This window comes from Tigriopus californicus, chromosome 12, assembly GCF_007210705.1.
Source record: "Tigriopus californicus strain San Diego chromosome 12, Tcal_SD_v2.1, whole genome shotgun sequence".
Taxonomy (NCBI): Eukaryota; Metazoa; Arthropoda; class Copepoda; order Harpacticoida; family Harpacticidae; genus Tigriopus; species Tigriopus californicus.
The window spans coordinates 1963867-1976190 of record NC_081451.1 but is presented as its reverse complement, the minus strand read 5'-3'; the positions used below and the strand labels follow the sequence as shown (position 1 = coordinate 1976190).

The 12324-nt window shown below is 44.8% G+C and overlaps 1 protein-coding gene across 2 annotated transcripts in view; it reads right to left on the bottom strand.

The window, feature by feature from the left end:
* Positions 1 to 487: 487 nt before the first annotated feature.
* LOC131891703 (ankyrin-2-like) overlaps positions 488 to 12324 on the bottom strand; it is a 58857-nt gene continuing 47020 nt past the window's right edge. Inside the window, exons 28-34 of one of the 2 annotated variants that reach the window (XM_059241328.1) lie at positions 11120 to 11170; positions 10478 to 10945; positions 9556 to 10299; positions 8010 to 9233; positions 2437 to 7731; positions 2116 to 2163; positions 488 to 1203 (exon numbers count right to left, since the gene is read on the bottom strand). In XM_059241328.1, the coding sequence (XP_059097311.1) occupies positions 1139 to 1203; positions 2116 to 2163; positions 2437 to 7731; positions 8010 to 9233; positions 9556 to 10299; positions 10478 to 10945; positions 11120 to 11170 (7895 nt within the window). In that variant the 3' untranslated portion in view covers positions 488 to 1138. Of the gene's footprint in view, positions 1204 to 1702; positions 1809 to 2115; positions 2164 to 2436; positions 7732 to 8009; positions 9234 to 9555; positions 10300 to 10477; positions 10946 to 11119; positions 11171 to 12324 lie in introns of both variants that reach the window. The other variant, XM_059241329.1, reaches the window with a different exon arrangement.

Here is a 12324-nt window from a genome sequence, read left to right as displayed (position 1 = left end):
GACAATGGCTAGTAAACTTCAGACACAGATAGGTTGTTCAAATTAGTGGAGTGGTCTACTTTTGGAAGTTCAATATCTGGCTGAATCACCCTGTAAGCATATGATGAGCTCGCACTAAGATGAAACTCGTTTTCCTCCAGAGTGAAACATCACCTGCCCGTAGGGTGGGGACAGGCTCAAAACAGCGAAACAATGCCCGTGAGCCGAGACATATTTAAAGTACAAAAAAGAACACCAACGACTTTTCTTATTGACAACCTTTTGAACCCAAAGCACAATTTGAAATGGTTTTTCGTTTGTTTGAGAAGGAGGAAAGTTGACATGGGCAGAGTTGAAACAACTTCGATTACGATCTTATCCTCGTTGACGTGACGGACCATTACACTTGATTAATGGACTGAAGAAACTCAGTTGGGGGCGAGTCTTTTTTATGGATTGATGTTTATTGGTTCAAATTTTTAGCATTAAAATAGATTAAGACGCTTAGTTGCTAGCATTTCTCTTCATTTTACAGAACATATCAGATACACAATGTAGCGGGAAAAAGAAATGGTCATGTTCATCTTCTTCAGCAGCAAAACGCCAGTTTGCTACAAGGCTTCATGAAACAAAGACTAACCCAATGGGGAAACAAAACTTGAAGGCAGGCTTAAAAACAAGGAATAATAATAATCCTCCAAATTTGCGTTACATTTTGGAATTGTTCAAAATCGATTTTTACATATTTCTGGAAGCTTCAAAGGGTGAGTGGGAAAGAGAAAATTACAAGGAGTGAAGTGGGTTTCTTTTTCATAGGGGCAGAGAGAAGTTGAGGGAGTACATTGGTGAGTAAAAGTGTAAGAACCCCTCTTGTTTGTTTTTACTTAGAAATGTACAACCTGAGAAAAAAAGTCGGAATATATGATGTGAGAAGGGGAGGGGAGGGGGAGGGGAGGATGCGGGGGGGGATGGGTCAGCAGCAATAATAATAATAATAATAATTGTAGAAGTGTACGTTTCTATATAGACAATCGCCGTGTATGTGTTTTTACAAGTAAATCATATATAGGTGAAGTTATATATATGTATGCATATCGATAATAATAATGATAATAAATGTTCTCTAGTTCACTCATCCACATTCGCTTCGTGTAACCGTTCAAGCATGAGATTCGCCCTCATTGTGACCTGTGGACATCTTCCTTTGGATCACATCATCCACATCTGGAAATAATTGATTCTTTTTTTAACAAAGGATCGCTCACAACCACTTTTTGGTTCGTACTAGACTGAAACACTTTTCTCTATTGTCATAAAAAAAAAAAAACTTTCATAAGCGCCCCAAAAATGAGGAGACACCGCAAAGCCAATCCCAAAAAGATGTGTTCAGACTCATCCGCTGACGAGAACGAGTTGCTTAATTTCAGTGGACATGTGACTGGACAAGGGCCATTTCGAAAAAAATGTTTGCTTTCCCTTTTGAAAGTTTCAGTCTAGTCGAAGGATTGGATTGCTTTGTTTTGTGAGATAAAAAACCCGTCACCAGACATGCACAAAAGGTCGTGGGATTAGAGACAAGATATATATCATACATAGGGTAAGTACATACAAAGACATGATTTATATGGATCTGCGAAATATAAAGCGGGCTTTAAAATTGGAACAAGCAAGCACAGAACAGAAGTCATAAGAACACGCCTATGTTAAGAGTTGGGAAATGAACCTGAAATGATTGGGAAATCCATGCAAAAACAAGAACTGAATGACCAGTACTCCAAGTATAGAGAGAATAACTAGAACGATAACATCTGCCAAGGAGATGTAACGGGCTGAAAGAAAATCAAAAGATAAAACTCCAATACTTCAAATACTACGTAACAAGTGGTCCAAGGTTTCTTTTGAGTGCAAAAAACGGCAATGACTCAATATTTTTGAGCTTGAATGTGATCTTTTGGCAAAAAAGATGGAACGTTAGGCCTTTGACTTATGTTACTGCTGTCCTTGGGAAAACGTGTTACATAAGGTAGAAGATGTAAATAAATTGGTGAAACTAAAAATAGGATTGGTTTATGAGATTTTGGGCAATATCATGCCGAAGAAGCAACTAAAATCTTTTAGCGTGTCATATAAAAGAACCTTTTGCGGATGCAGTTCTGCGCCATGTTTCTGAAGTTATTTTTCCACCTGGAAGCAGAAATGTGTCATATTTATTTACAGGGTGGCCATCAGACATCGAAACAAGTACTATATGCTAAGCGAGGAGGGTGCCATAAAAGTAGTATCTTTCGTTAAGCAATGCACATCCCAAAGGTGGCAATCACAAGTAGGATTGTGTAAAGTTCCGTGATCAGCAGTTTCACATCAAGTTTTCAACATCATGGAGCATAAATAGGGTAAAATAGGGAGGTTTACGGTACTTCAACATGTATAAAGTCACATTCAAGGTCAAAAATATACCTGATGCCGATCCTCCTGGCGAGCCTTTGACGTCCTCAGCCCAGTAACCCTGAGACCCAGACCCGGGTTTCGATGACTCCCCAGACTTAAAAATGTTCAATTCCATTGGATTCCTCACCCCTTGTTGGAGCCTGCGTTCGGCAATGACTTCAATGGTCTTGGTAGCTTGGACCACGGGCTCAACTCTCTGTTTGATCACATACTGCTTCTTGTTACCTTCTTCGTCGATCTCTTCATAATACTCTTCCCCTGAGGAACCAAACGTTTCGCCTTCTTTGAATTGGCCACCCTGTGATCTTGATTTACTGTTGCTGACAACAACCCGGTGCTGGACAACTTTCTTCTTCACCACATTCCCCTTGTCGTCAACGTACTCAACTTCTTGGACGTCGTCATCGGTACCAAATTGGGACATGTACTCACGCATCTTTTCTTCTGCATGAGGACCTCGGAAACTGACTCGTGACACGTCTGCAGGGAGCTCGATGGTTCTCTCAATCACTTGACTGTACTCCTCATCACCTCCAGTGGTACGGATGACCTCGCGGATGTGGTGCCCAAAAGAAACTTGAGAGTGGGAGATATCCACAGTATCCTTGGAAGAGATGCTGTTGTCATCGGAATCAGAGATGTGGATCTCGCCACTTGCCAAAAGCATCTTCTTCATTCCTGGATGTGTCTTGGCTGGATCGTATTCAAGATCGTCAACTAGTGTATCAGAGGCACCCGAAGACAACATACTGGCAGTGGCTCTTGTGTTATTGGAGCATGTGGTCGTCGATTCTTCTAGGGAATCTGTACTTTTCAGCATGGTACTTGGCTTGGCAGTGCCCTTGCCCTCCAAGCTGTCCGTACTCTTCGTCATGGCGTACATATTATTGCTATCCTGTTCAATGGAGTCCGTACTTAGGACCATGGTATTTTCTGAAGCTTTGGCCACGGGTTTTCCGTCCAAGGAGTCTAATGAAGTTTCCATAATGTTCGTATGGCGATTCATGTCCAAGCTGTCAACAGAGGTTTGCATTTGATCTTGGTCGCGGGCAGCTGATGTCACAGATAAGACGCTTTTCCGATAGGCTTCACAATGATAACCTTCCTTGGGTGGAGAAGCCTCCAGAGAGTCGCTGTCTGGAGTGCCGACACTGGGTGTCTTGTCAGCTCCAGTGCTGTCTGTATTGGAATCATTTTTCCCAAGGATGTCTTCAAGAGGTAGCATTTCAGTTTGTCTATAGACTTGTTGGGTTGTACCAGTCGAAAATTGTTCCACGTTACTCTGTGCCTGCTTAATAATCTCATCAATTTGAAACATTCTCTCCTCAAAGTCGTCAGAGTTGTCATCGTCACTTCGACCATCCTCGGAGAGAGTTTCTGCACTGTCCGTGGACTCAGAGTACAGAGATTCATGGCCTTCCTCGATCTCGCTAAGAACATCCTCTTGCTCTTTGGCCATTTTTTCAATCACTACCACATCGTGGCAAGCTTGCTCCAGTTTTTCAAATTCCTGTAAAGACGCATAACTGTCCACAGAAATATCATCGCCCTTCGAGTTCTTCTTCATCACTTTGATTGGACCAGCTTCTAGGGAATCCTGGGAGCCAAATGAACTTCGGCTACCTCCACATGTCGAAACTTGGCTTTCCAGTTTTTCGAACTCTTGTAAAGACGACATGCTGACATCATCCCGATCAGTGGCTTTCATCTGATCCAAACGTTTGAAGCGAGATGTATCAAAGTCCTTGGACTCTTTCAAACAAGTCTTCAGGCGCTCCACGTCTTTTTCGTGGTCCTCCTCTTCCTCTTCAATTTGATCCAACGGTGGGCTAAAGTAGTAGCCTTCGTCTTCAATGTTCACCTTGTTCTCAGAGTCAAATTGTTGTGCTAGCCATTCCTTATCGTCTTCAACGTCTTCAGTATAGTAGACCTCCTCATTATCCAGCAAGCCCTTGGTCTCCTCTGAATCTTCTTTGCTTTCGAGTGGCGGCCAATAGCTCACACTCACTATCTTAGATTTGATTGGAGGCGGTGATTCAACTAAAAGATCATCATCCCTGGGATGTGCGTGCATTATTTCTACACCAGGTAGGAACTCAACATTGTGCTCCACTTCTGATTTAGGATCTTGCTCCACTGCTTGGGCAATGTCAATGTTTTCCTCTTCATCTAAAATTGTCTCTTCCTCCTCATAGCACGGCTCAGGTGTGACTGGCCTCTCAAATGGATCGCTCTTGACCCTCAGCATGATGGGAAGCTCAGAGTCAGACATGTCTTCTTTGGAGCTTGGCCTTTGATCTTCAGAGGAAGATCGACTGAACATTGCCTCGCTCATGGATTGAGGCCGGCTCTCTAGGATCTTTAATTCGGATTCTGGTCTGGAACCAAATTCGGAGTCGAAAGACTTCTGTCCTCGTAACTCGGAATGGCCATGACTGTCGAAAACAGATGTCTCAAAGCTTACCACCCGCGGGAATTGGTAGCTTTCTCTCGAACCACACCTTGACTCCTCAGGGGTGGCTCCTTGCGCTAAAAAAGATTCCTCGCCAGTTGTTGTCTTTGAGGAGTCCTTGATTTCCTGTACAGTTACCTCGGAACCACTGGAAATGGTCAAAATGCTAGCATTCAAGGTCTCGCGCGATTCGGAAAGGGCATGAACGGCCTTTTCATCACCTTCGCTGACATCATTGAATACCATCTCCACACTCCGTTTCATATTGGGAAGTATCACAGGTGAGTGAGCCTCATCATCGGTTTCAGAGGTGTCTTCAACTAATGGAGTCATGGTGCTGACAATTGGCGAATGGGATGCAAGCTCCTCCATGGGAGCTCCCGTGGGTGTGATGAGATCTCTTTCGGAATGAATGGAATGGTCCATCAGCATTTCCGAGGGCTCGGTGGTCTCTGAAACCTCCACGCTTCCAAGACAGCCTGAACTCTCAGACGTGTCCAATGATCTCAATGAGTCTTTGGACGTCATAGAGCTGACAGCAGTGAAATAGTCCGTGGACAAGGCAGAGTGTGTTGATGAGCCTTGGGCGGTCTCATAATCTGCAGTGAGTGTAGAGCTTTTGGCACTACTCATAGCAGAGTACATTGCCTCCATGTCCGAGGAACTTGGTCTACTCAAGGCTGAAGCAGAGGCTGTGGCAGTGACATAATTATCTCCAGAACTACTCCAACCACCACCACTTTCAAAATCCGTCCCGGACCTGCGATTCAATTTTGAGTTTGATGAACTGGAGTCATATTCTGAAGATTTCTTGGTATGGTCAATTCTATCTTTACGGAGCATCACTTTGGCTTCCGAGGCCCAAATATCCTCGGAGTTTGTGGAGCTGATAAAGGTAGATTGTTGATCTTGGGCAGAATGAGATTGGACAGATCCAAAGACATGAGATTCTGAGGGCAAGTCTCTTTGAGATTCATTTTGGTTGCTCTCAAGAATTGGAATTGCCAACAGATTTTGGTGGAGAACACTCTCTGAATCTTCACTGCCAAATGGTCTTACAAAATGGCTTCGGAAGGACGTGATCTCCGGGAAATGGCTAGGCACATAATGGTGGTAGGAAACCTCACTCATCACAACCTCATCTACCACGTCGTTCAGGCGCTCCTCCACATCTTCAAAACCTTCCTCCATCTCTTCTCTTAACTCACGACCTTCACCTTTGTGAAGTTCGGACGCAGATATTTCGTCACTCTCCATTTCCACCTCAGAGTAGTGTCTTTTCAGTTCATCTTGCATTTCCGCTAGATCTGCTTGAAGATCCGAGTCCGATATTTCTAAGGATACTTCAGATTGCATTGGGTTGGAGACCCCAATCTGAGTGGCAGATTGTGCCTTGTCCTCCTCTCGCCACTTTTCAGTCTCAATCTGTTGTCGGACAGTCTCACTATCGTTTCCCATGGGCGAGATCCTCTCTGCGAGCTCCTTAGCTTGCTCCTCAATGCCATCCACAAATTCCTGTGCTACTCTCTTCACTTCGTCCATGTTGTGTTCTTGATTCTGAGTGGTCTCTTGAACAGATTGAACCTCATCAATCTCGATTTGATCATACTCATCCGGTATATCTTCCACTACAAAGTATTCATCAAAAGTGACTTCAACAGTGGGTTTGGGCATGGATTGCTCAAAGTCAAGTTCCTCTTGAGATCGACGAATCTCATCCACTTTCTTTAGGGCCTCTTGACCCACATTTGCCACTACTTCTGAGGCAATGTCACGGGCAGTTTCCAAATCCATGGGCGCCTCTCCAATGGCAGAATCATCATAATCTTCATCATATAGTTCTTCCTCTTGATCTTGATCCTCATCTTCTTCGGAAGGAGCGGTGATAATGATGCTCTTCTTGACAGGATGTGGTGTTGAGATGCGATTTTGTCGCAGTTGGTCGTCATCAACCAGAAGTGAATCAGAGCTAATGTGCACCCTCAACTTCGAGCTGCCGTTGGCGGTTTTCTCCACCATTTCATGTGATTCGACCACGTGGGTCATCGGCATTGGATCGTCAACTTCAGGTACAGATTGCTCTGAACGTTGACGGGTCTCAGTCATTTGACCTGTAAGATCTGTCTCAGTGATGGTGACGTTCGTAATTATTCTAGTTCTGTGATCTTCTGTGGCTTCATAACTTACGGTCTCACGCGTGACTGTGTCTGACACAATAGTCGTGCTATTTTGTTCAATGAAGTGTTCACTCATCACTGACTCCTCTTGCTGATCCAGCTCTGACTCGAGGATGTCCCCTTTGATTTGCATCGTAACAAACTTGTCTTTGTCAATTGAGCTTCTTTTACTCTGAAGAGGCATTTTCTTGTCTTCCATTGAGGACTCGTTGCTATCCTCCTCCAGGGCTGGCTTCACAAAGGTCTCAAAGTGTTCCTTTCGCTCTGGAGTTAGTTGCTCTGCCAATTCCTCTTTGGTCCACTCGGACTTGATGCCACTGAAGGACAGTTCGTCCACATTGATTTTCTTAGACAGAACTTGGCTGACCTCAAACGATGCAGCCCTCTCCTCTGGAATGTCTGTCATGGGGGATTGAGCTGTCATAGTATTACTGGCCTTGGCCTCTAAATTATGATCGGAGACACTTGACGCCATGGATTCAGTACTGGACATTTGTTCCCAGAACTTCTTCTTGTCTCCAAAGGTCAACCTCTCGCCTTGCTCGGTGGAGCTCGGAATGTCAGATCCACAGAGGGTCTCGGGTAAAGGCAAGTCAGGGGTGATCGATCCCTGGGTCTGTGTCTCTTCGGGTCTGAAAACTGAATCTGATCTTGGGATAATGGAATCCTTGCCATCTATTAGTGGTTAGCACAAGAGAAAAAAGAGAAAGAGATTGAGAGAGGTTAGCCGTTAGACCAATGCTTTGAAGCAAAGACAGCAATGGAAGGCAAAAATAAATTGGAATGACTAAATCAAGTTAACTAAATAATGAATGATCTATGATGAATTGGAAAAAAAGTGTTGTACGAGTCTGAACATGCAGAGTGGGAAGGCTTTGTCATGATTTAAAGGAATAAAAAACCAATGGTAAGCGCAAAGGGGATCCTCCACCAGAATAAGCTGCCATCGCTACCTGAGTTTTGATCAACCTCTTCATCGCCATCATCATCATCGTCGTTGTTGCTGTCATGGTCATCATGAACAACGGTGGTTGTAGTGCTTGTTTTTGTGATAGCGGTGGTTAGGTGATCATCAAGTTCTTCATGAGCATCTTTGGCTCCGTCAGCACTTAGGGACGACTTGGAAGACTTTCTTGAAGACGATGAGGAAGATGAGGAGCTAGACCTACTTCGGGGCTTTGTTGTATCCTCTTTATCCACCGGGTGTGCCTCCACCTCGCCTTCATAGTAATCGTCAGGCTCACCCTCATCACTTTTTGGGACAGGGTCAGGACTAGACAGTCTGCTTTGGTCTTGTTCATCGTCAGATTCCATTTCATGCTCTCTGTCATGGCTTTGTAGTACCTCTTCTTTCTGCTCTTGTTCTTCACTGTCCTCCTCATCATACAAAAGTTCCACCCGCTTTTCAACGCACATTGGCTCCTCGACCTCCTCACGAAGGTCCCCTCCCACCATGGCAAATTGCTCGCAAGTCTCTTTTTCTTCCACGGCAACTGGCTCAGAAACCTCGTCTTTGCGCTCGGCGAAAAACTGCGGCTCCGACTTCTCCTCGATAACCATGAATTGCAGCGAGTCTTCGTCACCTTGGTCAAACTCCTCGGCTGTATCCTCCACGGTGTCATCTGCAACAAATTCACTCTCGCTTGCCACATTGACGAACATGGAATCAGCCGACATATTTGACACCATGTGGTTATCAACAAAGAGGTGCGAGGGGATGGAAGAAATCGAGTTGGGGGGTCGGGTAGGCGGGTTGTTATCCGGGGATGGAGAGTTAGCAGGGGAGATAGAAGCCGAAGAAGACCCATGCGTCATGGACTTAGCCGGTGTTGAGCTAGCCATGGGTTGGCGCTTACTTTTGATCTCGCCCTCGTAATAGTCGTCCCCTTCACCTTCATCCTCTTCTTGGATTGAGACGGACAGCCTCTCGGGCTCTTGACGCTCCTGCTCGTGGAAGGCTTGAGCAGGATCACCCAGGGGATCCTCATCCTCATGGACAATCATCTCGTCATCGAGGCTGTCGTCTCGTTCCATTTCAGCCTCAGGCTCGTGTTTGTCTTTGTCCGAGGTGGACTTGGACGAGGACTTCGTCGAAGACTTAGACGAGGACGAAGTGGTCGAGGACCTGCGTTCTGAGAGGGTGGGAGGTGCATGTCCTAGTTGCTCAGTGTCAAAACCTTGATGGAGAGAGAACAAGGGAAAAACAAATTCAAACGAAAATCCACAAACAACAACGGATAGTGAGAGCAAGAGAATGGCAATCTTAAATATACCTATGTTGGTTAACTAGATACTCTATGAAAAAAACAAGAGTGAATTAATGGGGAGTGGAGAACGCTAGATCAATATGCTCTATACATAAGTTAGATCGTGTAGCCCAACAGGAATTAGTTGCACGAACAACCGCCACGGTATTTGCCGTGTTTTATGTCACACTCACAAGGTTTATTAATGAATTCATTCAGGCGTCCAAACTTTTATTTTCCCACGGACTCTAACCTGGCGCTGTTCCAACAATGTTGGCTAAATCATTCCAATGAGATTCAATCCTATCTCGCACTTCCCCATATCTAGATTGAAACTCGTCCTCTTGCAGAATGGGAGGTTCAATACTGCTGACTGGAGCCGACCATCTGGAGCTTGGAAGTTCATTCGACGAGCTCTGAGGAGGGCACACCAAGTCATCTTGGTCCGGTTGGTATATATTCTCATAACTACTGGGTTGTCCATCCTCCAGACCCCCTTGGAAAGTCCCCTGGTGACGCGCCGCCAAGCGAATGTTATCTGCTCCGATCTTGGGATCGGCTTGGACGTTTTCCAATTCCGTCTCGTCATAAAGAGCCTCATAACTTGACAACGGTCCTTGGAAATGAGTCTCAACCTTTAGGTTTGGCAGTTCTCTCAAATCGTGAATGTCAAAAATGTCATCTTGATGCAGATCTTTCACTTTCAAGGTGGATTGATGTTCCTGATCTTTTAGCGAACCGACTTCTATATCCAAGTCTCCGTGACTGTATCTGGTCTGTTGGGATCGCACATGGGCTTGAAAGTACTTTTCTGCATCAGGAGTGCTAGAAATGACCTCTTCATTTTCTTCTTGCCTATCGTTGTCAGAACCAGATTCCTCTGCACTGTCATCAATGAGACTGCCACGTTCAGCTGCGAAGGATTGTATTGTGTAGTCAAGGTCAGACTCAAAGAGCTTGGCCTCTTCATACCCAACTTCTGAATGCACGGGAGTCTCTAGAATTAAGGAAAGCCTAACGTTGCTTCAAAATTTGCTCCCCCAATAGAAAAAAGCTAAGTGAACGAGCCTCCCGTGACGTCTTGGAACCACAAGGCCCCCTGGTTATTTAAGAGCAGATTGAGCAGAGGTTGGTCAATCTGGTGTTAGTGGGTTGTGTATCCTATGAATCCATACCTTGGGTGTTCTTCATTTGGATTTGTTCCAGACTCTTCTCTTCCATGGGCGTGGTTATAGAGTATCTACGCTCAATTTCCTCATTGTCAGAGGCATCACTCATGTCGGACATTTCTACCACTGAACCAGATCCTGGGATTGGCTTCAAAAAGGAATCTGAGGTGCTTTCAACTTGGGGCGTGGCTGGCATTTCCACCACCATATTTTCAGAGGCCGGCGTGAATACGAGAACATTGGGTCTCAAGGAGGATCGAATTTCTACCAAGTTCTCATCCAGATCATTCACAGCTTCCCTCAAGTCCTTGCTTTCGTTTGGGTAGAAACTCAAGGATAGCTTGCAATCATCCAGTTGCTGACGAATGTCTTCCACCTTGTCCAGGGCATCCTTGTGAGACAGACTTCCACTTTGCAAGATCAACATGTCTTTTTGGACATCACAGAGTACTTCCCTCACTTTTTCCAGAGGCTCTGGATTGGATACAAGGTGCAAGATAAGTGCTTCATTAGATCTTATTATCAAGCATGCAGCTCTAACTTTTGGACCTAACCTATCTACTCGTAGTTCTACCAAATATGAGGGAAATATATCTACTAATGATTGGTTGGTCAAAGCCCCACATTGTTAATTCAGAAGATCCCTACCTGATTCCTGAACCTCATCTTCACGTTCAACCATGCGTTCATCCACTTCATCTGTAAAGAAAATTGGAATGTTCAAATAAATTCATTGGAAACCCCAAGTTTAGTTTAGGTAAGACTAGTAACTACTTTGTGCAAATAGCTAAGCAAATTGACAAAGTGGCCAGAATTACAGTGTTTTATATTGACAGTTACCCAATTTACATATTCTTTATTGTCTTAAAGAGACACTTCTTAGGCTTTGGAGGTGTTCTTGGGACCTCGACGACGCGGCCTTCTCTTGGTTGTTTTTCGGTCTTTGTTGTCGTTTTTCTGGTCCTTGAACAATTCAATTAGATCGTATTTCAAACCTCCATATGCAATCCTTGTTTGGCGCTGATCACCTACCTCTCTAACGTGCTTATCTTTAGGAAGGTCCTTGGGTCCGCCGTCAAGCTCGTCATCACTCACATGAATGACATCAGTTTCAGAGACTCCTTCGATCTCCCTGATAAATTGATCCAAACTTAATACCTCACGGGGATCAGCAAGCTCTTGGATCTGTTTAGAAGTGCTTCCATCTTTGTTTTCTTTCAAAGTGATGACATTTTTCTTTGGGGAGGGCAGCACAAACTCGGAGCGATTAACTTTCCGGTGGCAAGAATTACCCTTTTTGTAACAATGAGGGTTGTTTTGCTCAAAGTCAATATCAGACATTTCTTCATCTTCCGTGTTGGGACTATCCGAATCTCTAAGTTGATGCCCTGCAACTTCATCATCCGGATCAGAAATGTTGGATATTTCGTCAGTCAAATTTTCGACGTCCACCTCTGCATCCAAGAACTGCACTCCAAAAACGTTGTCGGTGGTTGGGGATCGTGGATCGTCGCAAAGAATCCCAACTGGGCCCTCCAGACCCTCCAGCTCCACAATGCGAATGACGGGGATGCTTCTGGGGCGTTGGAAGGGCACCATATCGGCAAGAGAGGCCGAGTTATCCCTGACTTGTTCATTTTCTGTTCTGCGGCTGTCTTCTGACTTAGAAGAGACTTCGGAATCCGAAATGGAATCATCCTCAGATGCATTCTCGCTGGCTTGGCATTCAACGGATGGATTTGATTTGATCTTGGAGTAGGTGGGTTCAACGCCTTGAGCCATCATGTCAAAATTGGTCCGGCAAGAGTAAACAAAATCTTTCAGACTCATGATGTCACTCTCAGTGCACGGAA